Source organism: Anabrus simplex, chromosome 3 (genome assembly GCF_040414725.1).
Source record: "Anabrus simplex isolate iqAnaSimp1 chromosome 3, ASM4041472v1, whole genome shotgun sequence".
Lineage (NCBI taxonomy): Eukaryota > Metazoa > Arthropoda > Insecta > Orthoptera > Tettigoniidae > Anabrus > Anabrus simplex.
Window position 1 is genome coordinate 494460505 of NC_090267.1, and position 20810 is coordinate 494481314.

At 41.2% G+C, this 20810-nt stretch overlaps 1 protein-coding gene across 1 annotated transcript; it reads right to left on the reverse strand.

Annotated features, from left to right (window-relative positions):
• Positions 1–16814: 16814 nt before the first annotated feature.
• Positions 16815–20184, reverse strand: LOC137498969 (uncharacterized). The gene is made up of 3 exons (XM_068226880.1): positions 19616–20184; positions 17554–17689; positions 16815–17428 (listed from the first exon to the last, which is right to left on the reverse strand). Exons 1-3 carry the CDS (start codon positions 19868–19870, stop codon positions 16815–16817), a joined length of 1005 nt encoding a protein of 334 aa, XP_068082981.1. The 5' UTR covers positions 19871–20184.
• Between the last annotated feature and the right edge of the window lie 626 nt (positions 20185–20810).

Below are 20810 nucleotides of genomic sequence, written 5' to 3' on the forward strand. Positions count from 1 at the left end.
AGGTGCAATTACTGCTTTTGTCCAATCTGAAGGTACCTTACCAACACTCCACGCTAATTTTACTACTCTATGAAGCCATTTCATCCCTGCCTTCCCACTATACTTCACCATTTCAGGTCTAATTTCATCTGTTCCTGCTGCCTTATGACAATGGAGTTTATTTACTATCCTTTCCACTTCCTCAAGCATAATTTCACCAACATCATTTTCCTCCTCCCCATGAGCTTGGCTGTTTGCAACACCACCATGATGATTTCCTTTTACATTGAGAAGATGTTCAAAATATTCCCTCCACCTCTCCAGTGATTCCCTAGGATCTATTATGAGTTCACCTGAATTACTCAAAACACTGTTCATTTACTTTTTCCCTCCCTTCCTAAGATTCTTTATTACTGTCCAGAAAGGTTTTCCTGCTGCTTGACCTAGCCTTTCCAGGTTATTACCAAAATCTTCATGACTTCTTTTTGGATTCAACAACTATTTGTTTCGCTCTGTTTCTTTCATCTACGTACAAATCCCTGTCTGCCTCGGCCCTTGTTTGGAGCCATTTCTGATAAGCCTTCTTTTTACGTTTAGAGGCTGCTCTCACTTCTTCATTCCACCAAGATGTTCGCCTTTTCCCATCTTTGCACACAGTTGTTCCTAGGCATTCCCTTGCTGTTTCTACTACAGCATCCCTGTATGCCACCCATTCACTTTCTATATCCTGAACCTGCTTACTGTCTACTGTTCGAAACTTCTCACTAATCATATCCAAGTACTTCTGTCTAATTTCCTCGTCCTGGAGATTTTCTACCCTTATTCGTTTGCAGACGGATTTCACTTTCTCTACCCTAGGCCTAGAGATACTTAGTTCACTACAGATCAGATAGTGGTCTGTATCATCGAAAAATCCGCGAAAAACTCGTACATTCCTAACAGATTTCCTGAATTCGAAGTCGGTTAAGATATAGTCTATTATGGATCTGGTACCCCTAGCCTCCCATGTGTAGCGGTGAATAGCCTTATGCTTGAAGAATGTAATCGTAACAGCTAAACCCATACTAGCTCAGAACTCCAGCAAATGCTTCCCATTCCCATTAGCTTCCATATCTTCCCCACATTTACCAATCACCCTTTCGTATCCTTCAGTTCTATTCCCAACTCTCGCATTGAAATCGCCCATTAGCACTATTCTATCCTTGCTGTTGACCCTGAGCACGATGTCACTCAATGATTCATAAAACTTGTCAACTTCATCCTCATCTGCACCCTCACATGGTGAATACACTGACACAATTCTTGTCCTACTGACAAATCTACCCACATCATTCACTCATTTACGTGCCTAACAGAAACTATGTTGCGTGCAATGATATTCCTGATAAAGAGCCCTACCCCAGACTCTGCCCTTCTCTTTCTAACACCCGTCATGTACACTTTATAATCTCCAATCTCTTCCTCATTATCTCCCCTTACCCGAATATCATTTACGGTAAAAATATAGAGAGGGGAACTCAACGATTATTACATAGAATGTTACTTGAAATGTTTCCAATTTTACCTTATAACGATCGAGGAAGAGAGATGTGTTCAATACGCTTGCCAGAGACCAACCCGCCCGCCCCTAGAAGTATATTTACTTTTATAATAAGAAATACTGTTTTAGACGCCATACTCCATTGCTTATAACGGTGATTGGTTCACGTAAGTAAGAGGATGACGTCACTGACACCTAGGATGAGGCCGAGAATTTGTTACCAACCATTGCAGAAACAAAAATATTATGAAGCGGCCAGGGAAATTTGAAATGGTTTTGCACCTCGAGGCCAATCTCTGTCATGAGAACAGTGGCTCCCTTCGGGAGCCACACTCCCTTCGAGAGGCTCTTAACTATGGCCGCGGCGCATACTGTCCGCACGGCAAGAAAAAAAATTCAGAGGTTGTAAAATGCAACAGTTGGCAGCATTGTCGTCCCTCTCGGGCGCTCCCTCTCAGCGCTGCTAGTGCGACAGTGAACTGGCGTGCGCCACCTAGCGGTCGCTCATGTTACTAAACCGTGAGTGCTCTTCTCTATAGCTTTGCCTCACTTACTCCTAGCACATCCAGATGCATCCTCTTTGCTGACTCAGCCAGTTCTACCTTCTTTCTTCCATAAGCCCCATTAATATTGATAGCTCCCCATCGAATTCCATTTCGTTCGCCAAGTTGTTTCCAAGGAGTCCCTCGCCTGTCAAATGGGAGTGGGACTCCATTACTCCCATAGGTCCGAGGCTTGCTTAAAGTGTTCTGAGCTCGGTAGATTCATGAAGCAGGGTGCTGCCCTACTTGCACATAGTCCAAGTGAGGATCTCTCCTCCAACGGGTTATGGACCACCGGTGAATTGTATAGTCCTAACCGCCTGAGCACAAGGAGGACCACGACTCAGAATATGTCCGAGATGCCCACTCACATTCCATAGCAACTGGTATCCCGACTCTCAGGACCACTTACTAGGCCACTCAGCCGTTGCCCATGGTTCACGAACTAGGACGTGACTACAGTAACCCACAAACATGAACCATCCTACGAACAAGTCTCCCTAAAAATTGTAAATGATTTCAACTATCTTGGTGCAACCTTGCAGACCTCCAGATGCTCCTGCACAAAACGTGTAATAAATAGAGTGATAGCGGCAGTAATTGCGATGAGCGATATCAAACTGCTACGAAGGCTATCAATTTACACAGCTATAAAGATCTTCTTTAGTAAAGTAAGTCCCATCGCTACCTATGGGATACAAATCACTTGACCCCATCTCACAAGAAACTACTTAAAAGATCAGTACTTGCTCCCTGGAGACAAGACTTTCACATGCACGGAACGACTGTCTTTTGTTTACTTCTCGCGGCCTTCTCGGGAAGGATGTTTTCATGCATTGCAAAATGCTGCCAACTTCTCTACTTAGGAAATAATGGGCGGTGCTTGAGGAACTAAAAGGTGGGGGTGATTATTATTGTTACACCATTGGTCTGGACTGATTTTTGTCATTCGGACTGTTAGGATAGGACCTGGACAAAGCCAGTGGTACAAAGATAAGCAAAGGGGGTCTGGGGGGGGGGGGGGGGGTAAGCCCCCAGGTTAGAGCCGTGAAGCGGCCTTAGGCTTCTACTTTCCTGTGGAAACACCATCGATCTGGACTGGTTCTTGCCGTGTGGACAGTTAGGATAGACATGGAGAAGACCAGTGATATAGAGACAAGCAAAGGGGTCTGAGGGTGTAAGTACCCAGGTTAGAGCCGCGATGCGGCCTTAGGCCTCTAATTTCCTGTAGAAACACCATTAGTTCCTTAACAGGTTATATGTACACGTGCTTTTATTGCGCCGAAGTTGGTAACGGAATACGACAATCAATTGACGGGAATGAGATCACTTGCCACTTTATGTTGGCCAATAGGAGTGCAAGTATCTACATCAGCAATGAAAATGGCATGTAATGCTCTTCATTAGGTTATAAAAGTAAATGTATTTCTGGGGGCGGGATGGTGGGTTCCTGGACATCGCAATGAACACATCTCTCCTCTGCGATGCATTCCAAGTAAGATTTCATTAATTTCCACTTACTTATAATGTTAGAAAAATCTTGTCTTGAAGTGTCAACTTTTATCCTTAAAAGAAATTGAAAAAACAAAGGCAACTTTTCTGAAAAAGATTTTGTGTTTGTCACGATATGCCCTGTCCAGACTAATGTATGAAGTAGCCACGGAATCCTTTTACATAGAGGATATAAGACTACAGATGAGCCTACCATCCAAAGCCGCCTACCAAGACCTGCTAACAGAGCTACAAGTTAAGAAGAAAGAAATATGGTCTGAGTTCTATGCAAATGAAGCCATGACATCTTCAGACTGGAAAGTGCCCGACTATGATCGTCGACATATGGTAACTCGTTTCTTAGTGCACGGATTTCACCTTCAGTATGTAAAACCAAAGCCTTCCACGAGCCAGCCTTAGAGTGAATCTGTGAACTATATGGACAGAAATGTGAACGATATCACGCTAAGTGGTGAAATAGGGGACAGGGGTGTCTTAAAGACTTATGTAGTGAATAGCCTTTCATTTTCACTATAATTGATATTTTCATTAATGGCTAATAGCTGCAATTATTCTATTATTAATAACGAAAAAATACTCACTTTTTGTAAATGTTCTTCAACTAAACAGTACAAAGGCTGAATATGTCATAAGTTGTACGCATTTCCATCTCCATGTGGACTTGTACTCTTCTTCTTAGCAATTGTACGTTTTTGGAATTCGCAAAGCGCTACGATGTACAGTAGGCATATAATTTAGGTTCGTACATGACAGCACAACAATGTGTGATTGCAAGATTGGAAGTTTCCCGTATGAGAACAGTGTGCTCTAGCAAACTAGGGTTATTATGTGATATAGTGAAGAATAGTGTTTTGTGTTTTCTACTTGCAAGTTCCAGCATCAATTATTGAACTGAAGTTTTTTCATTTATACTAGTGTGTTTACATGAGTAAGCGAGTATTGACTGGGTGAAATGTCGTAGACACAGCCCATTAGCATCAGCAAGCAAGCAAGCAAGACAGCACAACAACCAGCTAGAAAGAAGTATTTACAGTTCACTGCAGCACACTAACGGTGTAAAACGTGATGTTCGAAGGAACTCACTAACCTCTTGCTAAACTAATTCGAATAGCCGGTGGTTAGAAAATTGAAAATGACTCAAACAGTAATCCTTAAAAAAATATAAAGAGGAAGACACAACACCCACATGATCCTCGACCTCTTCTTCTTCTTCTTGTTAGCGCTGTGAAGAGGAGGCGGACCTCCTGTTCTTGCTTCCGTGCTGATGCTTATGGGCTGTGTCTACGACTTTTCATCCAGTCAAGACCTCCTGTTGATTGAATCGGATAATACGATTACAGCGCTCATCCGGAGACCTCCGGCAGTCCTCCGATTGAATTCACTGGCGGAAAATTCAAATGCTTTGATGTGGGCAATGTTGCAACGGTGATCTTAGGAGGAATTACAATTTAGATTTCAGTACTAATTCCACAGATGCATGTGTTCCCCTACGTTTGTCATTCAAATGATGTAGTCGTTTCAAGATCGCCGCATTATTTGTTACGTTATGAATAACAGATTTTGATCAGCTGACGTTCAGTTTGCAATAGGTGCAGGTGGATAGAATACTGTAGATTGAATATTGGCATATATTATACCGTTGCAAATGCGTTAACAATATTATTAATACTGGTAGTAAAATAGTTTAAGTGATAATTATATTCCATTGCATGTAAACATGTATTATATACGATGTTCTTACATTAATTATACTCGTAGCTCATTTATTACGGAACAGTGCATCCGGCTCCATGGCTAAATGGTTAGCGTACTGGCCTTTGGTCACAGGGGTCCCGGGTTCGATTCCCGGCAGGTTCGGGAATTTTGACCTTAATTGGCTAATTTCGCTGGCGCTGGAACTGGGTGTATTATGTGTCGTCTTCATCATCATTTCATCCATATCGCAACGCGCAGGTCACCTAAAGACGTCAAATCAAAGGACCTGCATCTGGTGAGCCGAACTTGTCCTCAGACACTCTCGGCACTAAAAGTCATACGCCATTTCAATTTTTACTGAAGAGTACGAATTGATTGAAACTGGCTATATGCTGTACCGGGCTGAGTAGTTCAGACGGTAGAGCGCTGGCCTTCTGAGCTCAAGCTTGCGGTTTCAATTCCGACTTTGCTCGGCGGTACCTGAAGGTGGTCAGGTGTACCGGCAGTAGCGGCGATTGGGAATTAGAAGTAGGGGGGCAAAAAATGTAAAGACAACAAAGTACCCCAGTTTGTGTGATATAGCGGGGGGGGGGGATATACGTTATACATTAAAACTGAAAGAAAAAGCTACTAAATGGAATTTCGACAGAGAGATAAAGATTCTCAGCCTACCACCTTACCTGTGTTGTTAATATTTATTTGAGATTTTGATTCAATACTATACAATAAAACTTTCACGAGAGGAACAATATTACACATGTATTACAATTAAATAGACGTACGGCGTGATTATACACTGACTGACAGAGCAAATGCAACACCAAGAAGGAGTGGTCAGAACTTTATGCCAATTGCAGGGTAGACTGACGTCACTGAGGTATGGTCATGATGTGAAATGCGCCGCTGTGCTGCGCACGTAGCGAACGATAAATGGGACCCGGCGTTGGCGAATGGCCCACTTCGTACCGTGATTTCTCAGCCGACAGTCATTGTAGAACGTGTTGTCGTGTGCCACAGGACACGTGTATAGCTAAGAATGCCAGGCCGCCGTCAACGGAGGCATTTCCAGCAGACAGACGACTTTACGAGGGGTATGGTGATCGGGCTGAGAAGGGCAGGTTGGTCGCTTCGTCAAATCGCAGCCGATACCCATAGGGATGTGTCCACGGTGCAGCGCATGTGGCGAAGATGGTTGGCGCAGGGACATGTGGCACGTGCGAGGGGTCCAGGCGCAGCCCGAGTGACGTCAGCACGCGAGGATCGGCGCATCCGCCGCCAAGAGGTGGCAGCCCCGCACGCCACGTCAACCGCCATTCTTCAGCATGTGCAAGACACCCTGGCTGTTCCAGTATCGACCAGAACAATTTCCCGTCGATTGGTTGAAGGAGGCCTGCACTCCCGGCGTCCGCTCAGAAGACTACCATTGACTCCACAGCATAGACGTGCACGCCTGGCATGGTGCCGGGCTAGAGCGACTTGGATGAGGGAATGGCGGAACGTCGTGTTCTCCGATGAGTCACGCTTCTGTTCTGTCAGTGATAGTTACCGCAGACGAGTGTGGCGTCGGCGTGGAGAAAGGTCAAATCCGGCAGTAACTGTGGAGCGCCCTACCGCTAGACAACGCGGCATCATGGTTTGGGGCGCTATTGCGTATGATTCCACGTCACTTCTAGTGCGTATTCAAGGCACGTTAAATGCCCACCGCTACGTGCAGCATGTGCTGCGGCCGGTGGCACTCCCGTACCTTCAGGGGCTGACCAATGCTCTGTTTCAGCAGGATAATGCCCGCCCACACACTGCTCGCATCTCCCAACAGGCTCTACGAGGTGTACAGATGCTTCCGTGGCCAGCATACTCTCCGGATCTCTCACCAATCGAACACGTGTGGGATCTCATTGGACGCCGTTTGCAAACTCTGCCCCAGCCTCGTACGGACGACCAACTGTGGCAAATGGTTGACAGAGAATGGAGAACCATCCCTCAGGACACCATCCGCACTCTTATTGACTCTGTACCTCGACGTGTTTCTGCGTGCATCGCCGCTCGCGGTGGTCCTACATCCTACTGAGTCGGTGCCGTGCGCATTGTGTAACCTGCATATCGGTTTGAATTAAACATCAATTATTCGTCCGTGCCGTCTCTGTTTTTTCCCCAACTTTCATCCCTTTTGAACCACTCCTTCTTCGTGTTGCATTTGCTCTGTCAGTCAGTGTATAATTAAAATCATTTAGTATTTGACTACAAACTAAAAAAAAAAAACAACTAACTGACACTAAATAGACTGCCAGACTAACGAATGCACGCGTACCCTTCCTCACAGCACATACAAAGTCTCCACTACAGTACTCGCTGTGGCGCTATACAAATCGGTTAACCGCGTGAACGACTTTGTTGCGTATTTCCGCTAATAATTTCGTTATTAATTAAAGCAAATAATTAGCTGATAAGACAACAGGGCTGGTACAAATTGCTTGTTTTAATAATTCCTATAATTCCTTGTTTCATCCAGCTAAAATGGAATACAAATGCAAAATTTTCTCCACAAAGTAGGGGGGCAACTGTCCCCTCTCGCCCCCCTAATCGCTGCTACTGTACCGGCACATGAAAGAACTCCTGTGGGACAAAATGTCGGCACCTTAACGTCACAGAAAACCACAGAAGTGGTTATGGGAGTACAATAATAATAATAATAATAATAATAATAATAATAATAATAATAATAATAATAATAATAATAATAATAATAATAATCCTTCCATCAATTTACCCTCCAGGGTTGGGTGTTCCCTCGGACGCAGAGAGGGATCCCACCTATACCGCCTCAAGGACAGTGTCCTGGAGCGTGAGACTTTGGGTTTTGTTTATGTCGCACCGACACAGATAAGTCTTATGGCGACGATGGGATAGGGAATGTTTGGGAGTGGGAAGGAAGCGGCCGTGGCCTTCAGTTAGGTACCATCCCGGCATTTTCCTGGAGGAGAAGTGGGAAACCACGGAAAACCATCTTCAAGGCTGCCGACAGTGGGATTCGATCCCACTATCTTCCGGATGAAAGTGGGTTCGAACCCCACTGTCGGCAGATCTGAAGATGGTTTTACGTCGTTTTCTATTTTCACGCCTAGAAATTACTCTCCTTAGCCGTTCCTATCACATCGTCGTCATAAGACGCATGACGTAAAGCAAATTTTTACAAAAGTAATCGACAAATGAAACACGAACGATAAATGAGAATGTATATATTTCCTATATCCTCCTTCGTCATACTTATAAAGCAGTATTTACTATGTCGCTGGCACATCCGTTGCGCACCACGGATGGAACGGTACATTCGGTACTGTTGCTCCGTCCTCCGCTCGCGTGCCGAAGCACCGATTGGTTTCCCAGCAACAGTTTACTACCGGAGAATACCGGAGGGAGCGCTCACTCGCACTACCGATTGCAATCATAGGAGGAACTGCTCCGTTCCCAGCTCTATTCGCAACAGTAGCTCCGAGTGTAAGGACTTAGTGGGCTGTAATTTCAAACTTACGTCCATGAATGTAGGCGCTCTATAAAAATCGTTACCTACATAAATAAAAATTGATCTATATCACCGATATTCCATACAATACCCCTTAACAAAGAACGTATAGTCATCATCATCATCATCATCTGTTTACCCTCCAGGTTCGGCTTTTCCCTTGGACTCAGCGAGGGATCCCACCTCTACCGCCTCAAGGGCAGTGTCCTGGAGCTTCAGACTCTTGGTCGGGGGATACAACTGGGGAGTATGACCAGTACCTCGCCCAGGCGGCCTCACCTGCTATGCTGAACAGGGGCCTTGTAGGGAGATGGGAAGATTGGAAGGGATAGGCAAGGATGAGGGAAGGAAGCGGCCGTGGCCTTAAGTTAGGTACCATCCCGGCATTCGCCTGGAGGTGAAGTGGGAAACCACGGAAAACCACTTCGAGGATGGCTGAGGTGGGAATCGAACCCACCTCTACTCAGTTGACCTCCCGAGGCTGAGTGGACCCCGTTCCAGCCCTCATACCACTTTTCAAATTTCGTGGCAGAACCGGGAATCGAACCCGAACCTCCGGGGGTGGCAGCTTATCACGCTAGCCACTACATCACGTATAGTCATTCAGAATAATTAATACATCCTCTCATTTGTTATCTAGAAAATGCAATTATATCGACATATAATACATACCCCATATACCTGTAGGTATAAACCCTGTAGATACAACAAATAATATATCTAAACAGGTTCAGTTGTTTCTCAGAAAAGTGCAGGCCCTATCTGTGCAGAACTTACACAGTACATACACTTCGTTCATTATTATTATTATTATTATCATTATTATGGAAATATTCCCATTGTATTGGCACTAGAATACAGCAGTTTCAAGTTAAATTTGAATTCGCTTTTAATTTCTGGACATATGTAAAAAACGCGAAAGACGTGCAGAAGTAAAGGATGATTATTTACGAATGGACGGAGGAGTTCAAGCGGTTCAAGTCTGTAAGTGTTGCGCTGTAAAATATGGCACAAACAACTCGTAAACACCGGTCTCGCGGTGTAGGTGGCAACGCGTCCGCCTGTCACCCGGCGGCCTCGGGTTCGATTCCTGGCCGGTTCAGAGTTTTTTATTTAAATTATTAATATCCCTGGTCTGGGGACTGGGTGTTTGTGTCATCCTAACGTTCCTTTCATCACATTCAACACTTTACACTACCGCCATTTACATAATACACGCAGGTTTCCTCACATATGGTGCAAGTAGAGGCAAAAGATCTTCAAAGGTCGACGCCCCGAACATATAGCATTAAAAAAAGTTAAAGAAGGAGTGTAGTTTCGCGCAATAATAGCGACAAGTTACAAATTCATATGAGAATGCTCGTTCATTCCTCTCGTATGAAGTTCACACTACGCGCTTGACATTCAGTCGGAGGTTCTGTTACATAATTATTGTGTTTGTACGTAAGAATGCTATCTGTAATATCGCCAAATAACTAAAGAATTAACGGAGGGGCGTAGTTTCTCACATTAACAGCGACAAGTTATAAATTCCGGTACAAATGCTCGTTCATTTCTCCCGTACCAAGTTTAAACTACGCGCTTGTAATTCAATCGGAGGTTCTCCGGAGGCACCGATTGAAAGCGCCCGGAGCTTCCGTCCCGTAAACAACCGCTTCGTTAACAGCGCTACTTCTTGTATGTTGTTGGGCTTAGTTTTAACGCCGTACCCAATAACCACACCCGCCTGGTGGCCATGAACGTTAAGGCGCTGAAGTCTAAAACGGTCTAACACCGAGGTTAGCCGGTTCGAGTCCCGTTGGTCGAAAACATTTTCACCATCAGAATGTTGGCCGGCAGGGTAGGGGAGGTGGTGGTATACAATTTCTAATCACTAGATTGCGTGCCAAAAGCCTGGATTAAATTCCAAACCTCTCCGCAGTGCTCATATGGAGTGAGGGCATATGACGCTGTTGATGGTGATTCGTCCGTCGGATGGGGACGTTAAGCCTTGAGCAGACCCCTTGGTGCTATTCGACAGGAGTAGGCTATGTGCCGGCACCGGTTTTCACCCTCTCCCTACTATCATATATCACGTCATTCATTTCATCTCTCATTAACTCCTCTGATGAGGTTGACGTCAGGAAGGGCATCCGGTCATAAAAAACCGCCACGACAAATTCATCTCACCTCATACCCGACCCCGTAGGGAAACGGGACAAGGGCTGGACAAACAACCCAATAACCACACCGTTTGGTAATGCACTTGTTAGTGTTGAAATATTATCCGTAGGTTCTAGGTTGGTAATCTTGGGTAATGCAAGTTTTGCAAGTTGCTTTTCGTGATGTATTGGTATATTGGTGTTCTGTGGTGAAGGAAGAATCAGAGGAGTAGGATTGTGGTGGTAAAGAATGATTAAAGTATTAATTTAACCCTATATTATATTGTAATAAGTTGAGCTTCGCCGATATGTAATATCCATGATAGATATGGAAGTTCTTCTATTATCGGTGAGCTGATTTGTACTGTTGTTAACATGTGCAGATTAAAGGCATAGCCAGGTTATGTAATGTAAGTGTAAGAATGTAGTGACATGTGTAGGCAAATAAAAGTGACTAATAAGGCGATTTTACATTCATCAAGGAAATTAGTGAGCATATTAACTAATGGTTCCGTAGGAATATGAATAAGACAAGCGGCACCAGTTGGTAGAGGAACGTTATGATTTTTTTTTGCTAGGGGCTTTACGTCGCACCGACAAAGATAGGTCTTATGGCGACGATGGGATAGGAAAGGCCTAGGAGTTGGAAGGAAGCGGCCGTGGCCTTAATTAAGGTACAGCCCCAGCATTTGCCTGGTGTGAAAATGGGAAACCACGGAAAACCATCTTCAGGGCTGTCGATAGTGGGATTCGAACCTACTAGCTCCCGGATGCAAGCTCACAGCCGCGCGCCTCTACGCGCACGGCCAACTCGCCCGGTCGTTATGATTTATTAGTGCTTGAAAAAAAACGTTTTTCGTTGGTTAGAATAGTTACAACATTGGAATACTGTGTGATGAATCGTACCACTTGCTTGCTGACAGGCGCAAATTTCTGTGTCACTGATATGAAATCTATACTTATATTCAGGTGTAAGCGCATGATAGAATCGTAAGCGGATTAGTGTAGTTAGGTATACGTCTCCGAGAGTAAGTGCCCATAGTGAACCAGCGGGTTCTTTGCAGTTCCGGTTGTAGTTGTTACCCTTCGTTTTTGCGGAATTTTTCCAGAGAGAAGACCAATTTTTGAAGTACGTTCTGTTTGATAGGAGGGGAATAATCCGTGTGTGGAATGGCGAGATGATAGGGAAGACCTTGTCCTGCAGCTGCTGCTTTAGCTAAACGATCAACCTGAACATTACCGGGTATGCTGCAATGACTTGGTATCCAAATTAATATTATATCATGCTGATTTACGGAAAGGTTGTATAACAATTTACGGATGTTCCATGTATACCAACTAGTAGATTCCTGCGGAGTTTTGATACTTTGAAGGACACTTAATGAATCGGTACAGATGATGGCATTGGGAATATTATATTGCCGTAAACATAAAAGAATTTGTCGAATAGCAAAGGTTTCAGCAGTGTATATGGAAGCGTTGGGTGGTAACGTAAATTGTTGTGCTGAATGTTAAGCTGGGGGATGCAATAGGCAGCTCCAGTTCCCTCTGAAGTCTTAGATCCGTCTGTAAAGCAATTTGTGTATTGTTTATACGGATTGAGAAAGGCTTGTAAAGTTTTATTAACTAGAGTGGGATTATTCTTCAGATTACCCGGAAAGTGTTCGAAAGTAGTAGTTATGATGGAAGGGTGGCATGTAGATAAGTTGTATTCGTGAGAGTATGCCGGTAATGATCTTGTCTGTACAACATTATTTCTTAAGGGAAAAATTACTTCATATGCCAGTAGAAGTACCGGTATGTTGTTGGCTTTCAATTTTTGACATATTTGGTACTCATTTAAAAGTTGCAATTTAGGTAATATGGGATGACGATTCAGAGCTATCTTTCTAAGTAAATATTTAGACGCTAGATATTCTCGTCGCATAGCCTAGGGTAGTTCTGCTGCTTCAACCAGTAAGGAATTGGTGGGTGTTGTCCGTAATGCACATAATATGATTCGTAAAGAGTTGAATTGTAACGTGTCTAGTTTTTTTAGGTTGGTCGTTGACGCCGTATCGAAGAAATAGCAGCCATAATCTATCCTTGGCCGGATCCGATCCCCAGTTTCTACGAGTTAAGGACTTAAGAATTTGGATTGTATTTTCAATGTTGGACTTCAGTCGGGCAAAATGTGTCTTCCAATTTAACTTATTGTCTATGAAAATTCCTAATAATTTGGTATAGGGTTGAATAGCAATATGGTGGCTGGCATATGGTAGTGCAGATTTGTCGTATGTTCGTTTTTGGGTAAATGTAACCGCGGCAATTTTGGAGTGTGTGATTTCTAAACCGTGGTGTTCCATCCACTCATGTATATGGGAGAGGGCTTGGGAGATGGAGTGACGACATTGGTCGACGTTATTTTGTGTGGTATAGATCAGTATGTCGTCTGCAAATTGCAATATACGTGCATGAGTATTTACTACTCGTTCCAAATCATTTGTATATAAAGTAAAAAGTATGCCACCTAATATATCCCCTTGCGGAATCCCGACATTAGCTTTTCGTGCACAAGCGTCAAGTCTATAATTTTTCAAATTTAATGTTCGATTTAGTAAAATGTTTTTAAATATATGAATAAGGGGTAGTGGGAAGTTTAACTTGTGTAATTTTTGAAACAAAATGTGAAGATCAACATTATCGTAAGCTCCTTTGATATCGACAAAAACCGCTATAGTACCTTGTTTTCGGCACCGTGCTAATAAGAGGTCCGTTAGAAAAATATTTAAGGCATCTGTGGTACTTCGTCCTTTTATGAAAGCAAATTGACATTTCGGTAAATCATTATGATACTCTAATTGCCATATTAATTTGCGGAGAAGGATGCGTTGAAAGGTTTTAAGGAGACAGGACCCTAATATTATACCTCTATAATCTTGAGGTTGTAAGGGATCAGTGCCTGGTTTATGTATTGGAATGATGTCAAAATTATTCCAGTCTGATGGTATTAAAGTATCTGTTAAAATTTTATTATACCGGTTAAGAATAATGGATTTAACCTTAGTTGGTAGAGAGCTGAGCATCTTGTAAGTTATAAAATCTGGCCCTGGTGATGTAGTTTTTTTATGTAGGGCGACTTCTAATTCCTGATATGTAATAGGATTCATCAAAGTTTGATATTTATTAGATGTGTATGAACAACTTAAGAGATAGTCGGGCTGAACAAAATCGGGTGTTAGATTGCAGTAGAATTGATATAATTGGGGCGGAGATAAAGCTATAGGTTGGGGTGTGTGCCGAGAGTTACTAAGAGAGCGAAGTTTGGCCCAGATGATCTTGCTGGATGTAGTATTGTTAATACTCTCTACGAAGGTTTTCCATGCGATTCGACGTTTATTGTTAAATAAACATCTAATTTTTGCACAGATTCGTTTATATTGCATGTAATTAGTAAAAGTAAAATGTTTTCGTAAATTTTTCAGCACGTTTCTCCGTCGTCTAATCCAGACTTCACATTCTCAATCCCACCAACGGATTTTGAGCGTTGGATTATGATTGGTTGAGGTTTTGTAAATGATTAGATGGTAGATGTCAAGATACGATTTTATACAGTGTAAAAGCGAATCATATTCCGCGGATGTCATTTTAAAGGTATGACTAATATAATCCTGAATAAATTGCGAAAAGAGATCGTAATCCATATTATTCAGATTGTGTATAGGTATCCGAGGAAGCGTGTGAGTTGAAGAAGGCTTGTGGTTAGACCCTGTAACGAGAATGGGGAAGTGATCACTACCATGAAGGTCCTTAATAGTTTGCCAAGATAATTTATGCGCTATATCCGTGGTACATATAGTAAGACCGCGCTCGAAGCATTTGTAGGGGCTGTTAGCCGGGTGGGTGATCCATCATTAATTATGGTGAAGTTGACTTGAAGAGAAGAGGTTAAGATATGAGCAAATACAGTAGAGACAATACGCGACACTGAGCGAGATATCGAGGGACAGCTATTGGAGCTCACTCTAGCGGATAGACCTCAACGGTACTGATTCTGTCATAAGAGCACATGTATTTTTGTGTGAAGTTTTTGGCGTTATTTATATGTTTTCAGTGAGTTGACATAATTAAATAGTAGCGTGTGTCATTCCTTGATATCTCCTCTCAACATGAGGGGAAAGGTATGTGCTGTGTTTGGCTGCAGTAATTACGAAGTAGAGAAAAATGCGCGGTCGTTCTTCAGGTTCCCTCGTGACAAGAACATGTACCGTAAGTAATATTGTGTTTGCATATATATTCTTCCAGTGACAGAGATTTTTATAGTACTTCATAATCTTCTGACCTGCTCGACCCTTGTTTTAACGGGCTTAAAATATAATACGCATATTTTATTGTATAGTGCAGCAGTTAACCTTCAATACCGATGTGTTGTTGTAGGTGTGATCTGTGGGTTTTGAAATGTCACAGAAGGGATTTGGATAAAGTGTACAAGAAAGAATTAAGATCTGTTCAGATCATTTCCAGGCCAGCGACTTTAATGCCCGGTTTCTGGAACGTGAGATATCGAACCTATAGCGGTATCGAATGGATAACTCGTGTTTTGGCGTTGCACGAACGTCAGCTACATCTATCGATTCGATAAATCTCCTGCTAACTTAGAGGGCCCTGAGCGTGAGATATCTATTTGTTAACTTGGTTGGCAGTTGCGCAGAACTTCAATATCGGCGAAGGTATCGGCAGCTAATATTGTGTTAACGTTTTACATGGCTTTCTCATCTTCTTCCGACGAAGAAATTATAGAAGCTGTCAACATTTTAGAACGACCACGATTATATCATCGTCGGCCTAATGTTATGACGATATACAGTGAAAGCGAATTCAAAGACAGATTCAGATTACAGAAGGATACTGTCATGCATTTGGTTGAGGTTATAGGCAATAATTTGCGTCCTGTGTCAAACAGAAGTTTTTCAATTTCCCCTCTTGAACAAATATTAATAACAATACGTTTTTATGCTACTGGTTCTTATCAGATTCTTGTCGGTGATTGCATTCGTGTCCATAAAAGCACAGTTTGTAGAGTAATTAAGAAGGTAACTCACGAGATTGCCAGTTTGAGGCCTAATTACGTACGAATGCCAGAATCAAGGAACGAACTGTTAAGGGTAAAGGAAGGCTTCTTTTCTATGAGTGGATTCCCTAATGTATTAGGCTGTGTTGATGGAAGTCACATTCCAGTTCAATCACCGAGCAAAGATATGGGTGAACTTTATAGAAACAGAAAGGGATTCTTTTCCATTAATGTCCAAGTTGTCTGTGACCATTTATTGAAGATTAGGGATATTGTCGCACGATTTCCTGGGTCTGTTCATGACAGTACAGTCTTCAACAGTTCCCATATCAGGGCTAGGTTTGAAGCTCAGGAGTTTGATGGCACTTTACTTGGTGACAGTGCTTACCCATGTCGTCCATATCTCATGACCCCATTTCTCAATCCTAATACTGAAGGTGAAGTGAGATATAATCATGCTCATATTAGAACAAGAGTATCAGTGGAACATACATTTGGTGTCTGGAAAAGGAGATTTCCTTGTTTATCTTTAGGCCTGAGGATTAAATTGGAAACAGCACTTGCTGTAATTGTGGCTACTGCTGTTTTACATAACCTAGCAATAGATGAACATGGACAAGAGTTTGACATTGAAGCTATTCCTGAAGAAAATAACATTGACCCACCTCTGCCAGACAATGGGTCCGGAAATGCTGTGAGAAGAACACTGGTTACCACCTTCTTCAGGTAAGAATGAAATATGATTTAATAAATGAAATTGTACAACACTACATTTTAATGAACAATATAACACACAATAGTAGAAAAAAAAATATTTTACGTTGTTTCCCTGCTTCTAAATATCAATGTTGCACTTTAATTGATCATACTGTGCTTGCTTTATTTTAAGTTCTAAGGTTTTAAGTTCATTTTCTATCCGAATATTCTCTAACTGGTTTAATTTCACTTGTCGTTCCAAACTTGCACTCTCCAGTTCTATTTCAAGTTTATTTTCAATTAGTTTATGGCATCTTTTCATATGGTCCAACACTAAAATACTGGTTTCCTCCTCCCTTGCCTTTACTGCCTCCTCAGTAGTCATTATTTTCAATTTTTTTTCATGAATTTCATGGTCATATTTGTCTTTAATATTTTTTCTTTTTATTATTCTGTCTGCCATGCACTCTGCTGCCCTCTTCCTTCTTATAACATTACCGTTACCATTACATTGGTCACTGTTTATTGCAGCTGATCGACTGCATGTGGGCGTTGGGGTGACCACTTCTGGTGCCCTATGGACATCAGGGACTGCCTGGGTGACAACTTCTGGTACCTTATGGACTATAGGGGCTGTTTGGGGGATGACTCCTGGTGACTTTTGAATCTCAACTTCAAGGGCTGTTTGGGTGACCACTTCTGGTGCCTTTTGCAGATGATCATCTGATGGATTAATCACATCTAGTACAACATCTGAAAAATATAATAGTATTTATTAATATAAAATAAAAAGGTCATAGTTAAGTTATAGTACTCATTCTAACAAAATAAATTATATGACAGAAAGGAAGATAACAGATGAAGATTAAATTAGATACCTCCAAGATATTCAGCACATGAATCGTAACAATTCCGCAGAGGCTCAAGCTGAGGTTTCACCATTGCAATGAATCTCTCATCTATATTGTCTGTTTTTGGAGTAAATGTTCCACCTCCTGTTTTGTAATGCTCCACCTGAAATAATAAATACATGCATGTTTACCAATAATCATAAAGCAATAAATCTCATTGAATCCTAAAGTAATTCACATAATAGCTAAGCAAACCAGCAAACCTCCTATCCAACAGACAGACCACTGAGGATAAAAATGGAAGAGAGGTATTATTTTATTCTAGCCTTGCATATAGACTAACCTATTCCTAATTATGTAATATTTACAGTTGTTATCCACATGTTGCATTATTATTTCATTACTGGTATATTAACAATAATTAATATTAAGGATTCATAACTGATAATTATTGTAGTATTCAATTACTAGCTGCCATGAAACGTTTTCATACCTTCCTGTGTCATAAACATATAGGCCTACTCAGTACCTTGTATGTATCTTAAGAATAGTTGCCTAAATTTGGACAAAACAAGTTCTAGCTCTTATTCAAATGAAACCACTGCACTTGCATTTCATTTTCTTATTGTCATGTTACTGTTTTTAATAATATCAGTTTGACTGCATGATAAGATTAGTAGATCTTTTATTATTATTATTATTATTATTATTATTATTATTATTATTATTATTATTATTATTATTATTATTATTTCCTCCAGGGAACAGAAGTAAGATTTTAATCACAAAGAAATTAACTTATTGTTTTCTTTAGTTAGTGCAAAGAAAGCTATTTTAGAATTTGAGAAAATAGTCTGTGTACCTTTCAAAGTGGTGGTGGTGATTACTGTTTTAAGAGGAAGCATTTATCTTTCAAAGACAAAGAACAAGCTTGGAAACAACCAGCTGATAGTTTCAATGAAATATGTGACTCCCAAGAAACATAAAACATCTGGGCCTCTTTAATTAAAAATCTTGCTGAGAGCTGTTGTTTATGTTACCTTCTTATCTGTGTCAACACACTTCACACCCTTCAGGAATATTAAGTGGCCTTGGTTAGCTCCCTACATTCAACTGAAATTCTCAAGTGGACTGCTAAACCTCATATCATGAGTTAAGAGAGGGATTTGGAGGTATTAACAGGTAAGTACGAAAACAGATGCTTCTTTTATGTTAACTTTAATTTTTTCCTTCATTGGTTCACCAACAAATCATAAAAATACTGGTGGATAGGATAGTTTGCTTGATATCATTTTCTGCCATATTTGGGAGATTGTTAATTCCCTGAGGAAAATTGTGCAGTGTGTTAGTGACTTCAAACTGGTCATCAGTAACAGGAGATATGCTTTCTTAACCTAAGTTGTACATTGAATCATTAGCCTATCTTCATCAATATCAGTCTATCATCAATAATTTCAATTAATTATTTCATTTTCTAATGCCAATAGGCCTACTGTTTTTCAGCTGTATTAAAAAGTGTAGTGTTTGAGTAAATAGTTCAGCAGCTTATTATTCAAATCTATGGTAACCTTTTTACTAGGAAATTCCCAGATACATTAATACAAACTGGGGGAAAATGGGTTTAGTTTAAACTCAGAATTAAGTAGTTTTGGGAGGATGGTTGTCCAGCTGTACTTCCTCTTAAAACAATAATCACCAACCAGAAATGCTAAACTGCAGCAGTTTCAAATAAATGCACGTTTAAACTCATTTGGAGGAAATGGCCCTAAGCCTAGGAATTTCTTTCTTTCTTCATCTTCCTGTTTTGCTATTTGTTTTACATCACAGTGCCAGATAATTCTTATGCCAATGATGGGATAAAAAAAAACTACGACTGGTAAGGAAGCAACTGATGTGAAAATGGGAAACCATCATCAGTGCTGCTGACAGCTGGGTTCAAACCCACTATCTCCCGAATGCAAGCTGGCAGCTACGTGACAAACCGCGTAGCGAACTCACTTGTAGGCATTTCTATTGTAAGGTTTATATGGATAGTCTAACCTACAATATAGTAGGAATAGATAGAAATATTTTTATTGAAAAATCTTACCTTATCATCTGCAATATGCTGCCGAGCCTTCCTCTTCAATGTGTCGTACAAATAGTGCAGCTGTTTCGGGAGCCTGGGTCCTGATTGACAATTAGCATTGTACAATTTGGTTATCTCCTCCCAAGCTGTATTCTTTTCTTTCACACTCGTTGCATCAGTCCTTTTGTTCCCTATAACACTTATGAACTGCTCTACAATATCTAACAATATATTTTTGTCTTGTTCAGTGAAGTTTTTTGCCCTTTTGCTATCCATGATGTTACCCTCTGCAGAATTTAGCAATATTATTCAGCGAAATGTACCGTATCTGTATTTGTGATGATGACTGGGACAGCTGGATAATAGCCAAGACTGTGAATCACTGCCTATTGGATTCTGCTCATATTATGCATAAAAACAAGGTAGTACTAGCGGAGGCATCTAGTGAGTAGTTACGAAACTTGATCAATGAGCCAATAGTTGACAGTTCGATAAGTTAGCTGCTATTACGCTGTGCAACGCAGCGAAGATTTATCGATTCGACAGCTGTAACAAATCAATAGCTGTCGGATAGATATCTCACCATTCCAGAAACCGGGCATAAAAATCCTCGATTATACAGCCAAGGTTATGTTACATTTTTACTCTATTTGTACGTAAATATTCCTCAAAGCATCACTATCAACAACATTTTCAAACTTTTCTTTCTTTTATCTTTCTTCTCAGATTAATGCCGGGATTTTATAGATTTTCTTTCTGTTAGTAGGATTCATGTTAAGAGGAAAATTGACCAGCTATTAAATGTTAATTCATTGCATCATATGTGTACGGAATGTGCCGATATTTTTATTGACAAATGTCTTAATGTGACGATGCAATGTTTTTAAATGAGGAAAAAAGACAAATCCAATCGTAAGATTTCAGGCAGGTATGCTAAAGCTAAAAAAGTAATGCATAAATGAAAGATCAAGCCATTTCACAGCAGTCCATTTCACACCTTGTTTATATGTCTAATTTCAGTCTTTGAATAAAAACCTTTTAAATAATTCTTCATTCATTTATCCAGAATTGCTTTAGCAACTTCGAAGTTAATATCTCAATATCACTTTCTTTCTAGACGCAATTTATTTATCCATTTACGTATATACACTTCCATTGATATTTGAATTTAGCGCGATTTGTTCAGGTCAAGTCACTAGGAGCGCCACCGTCGAAT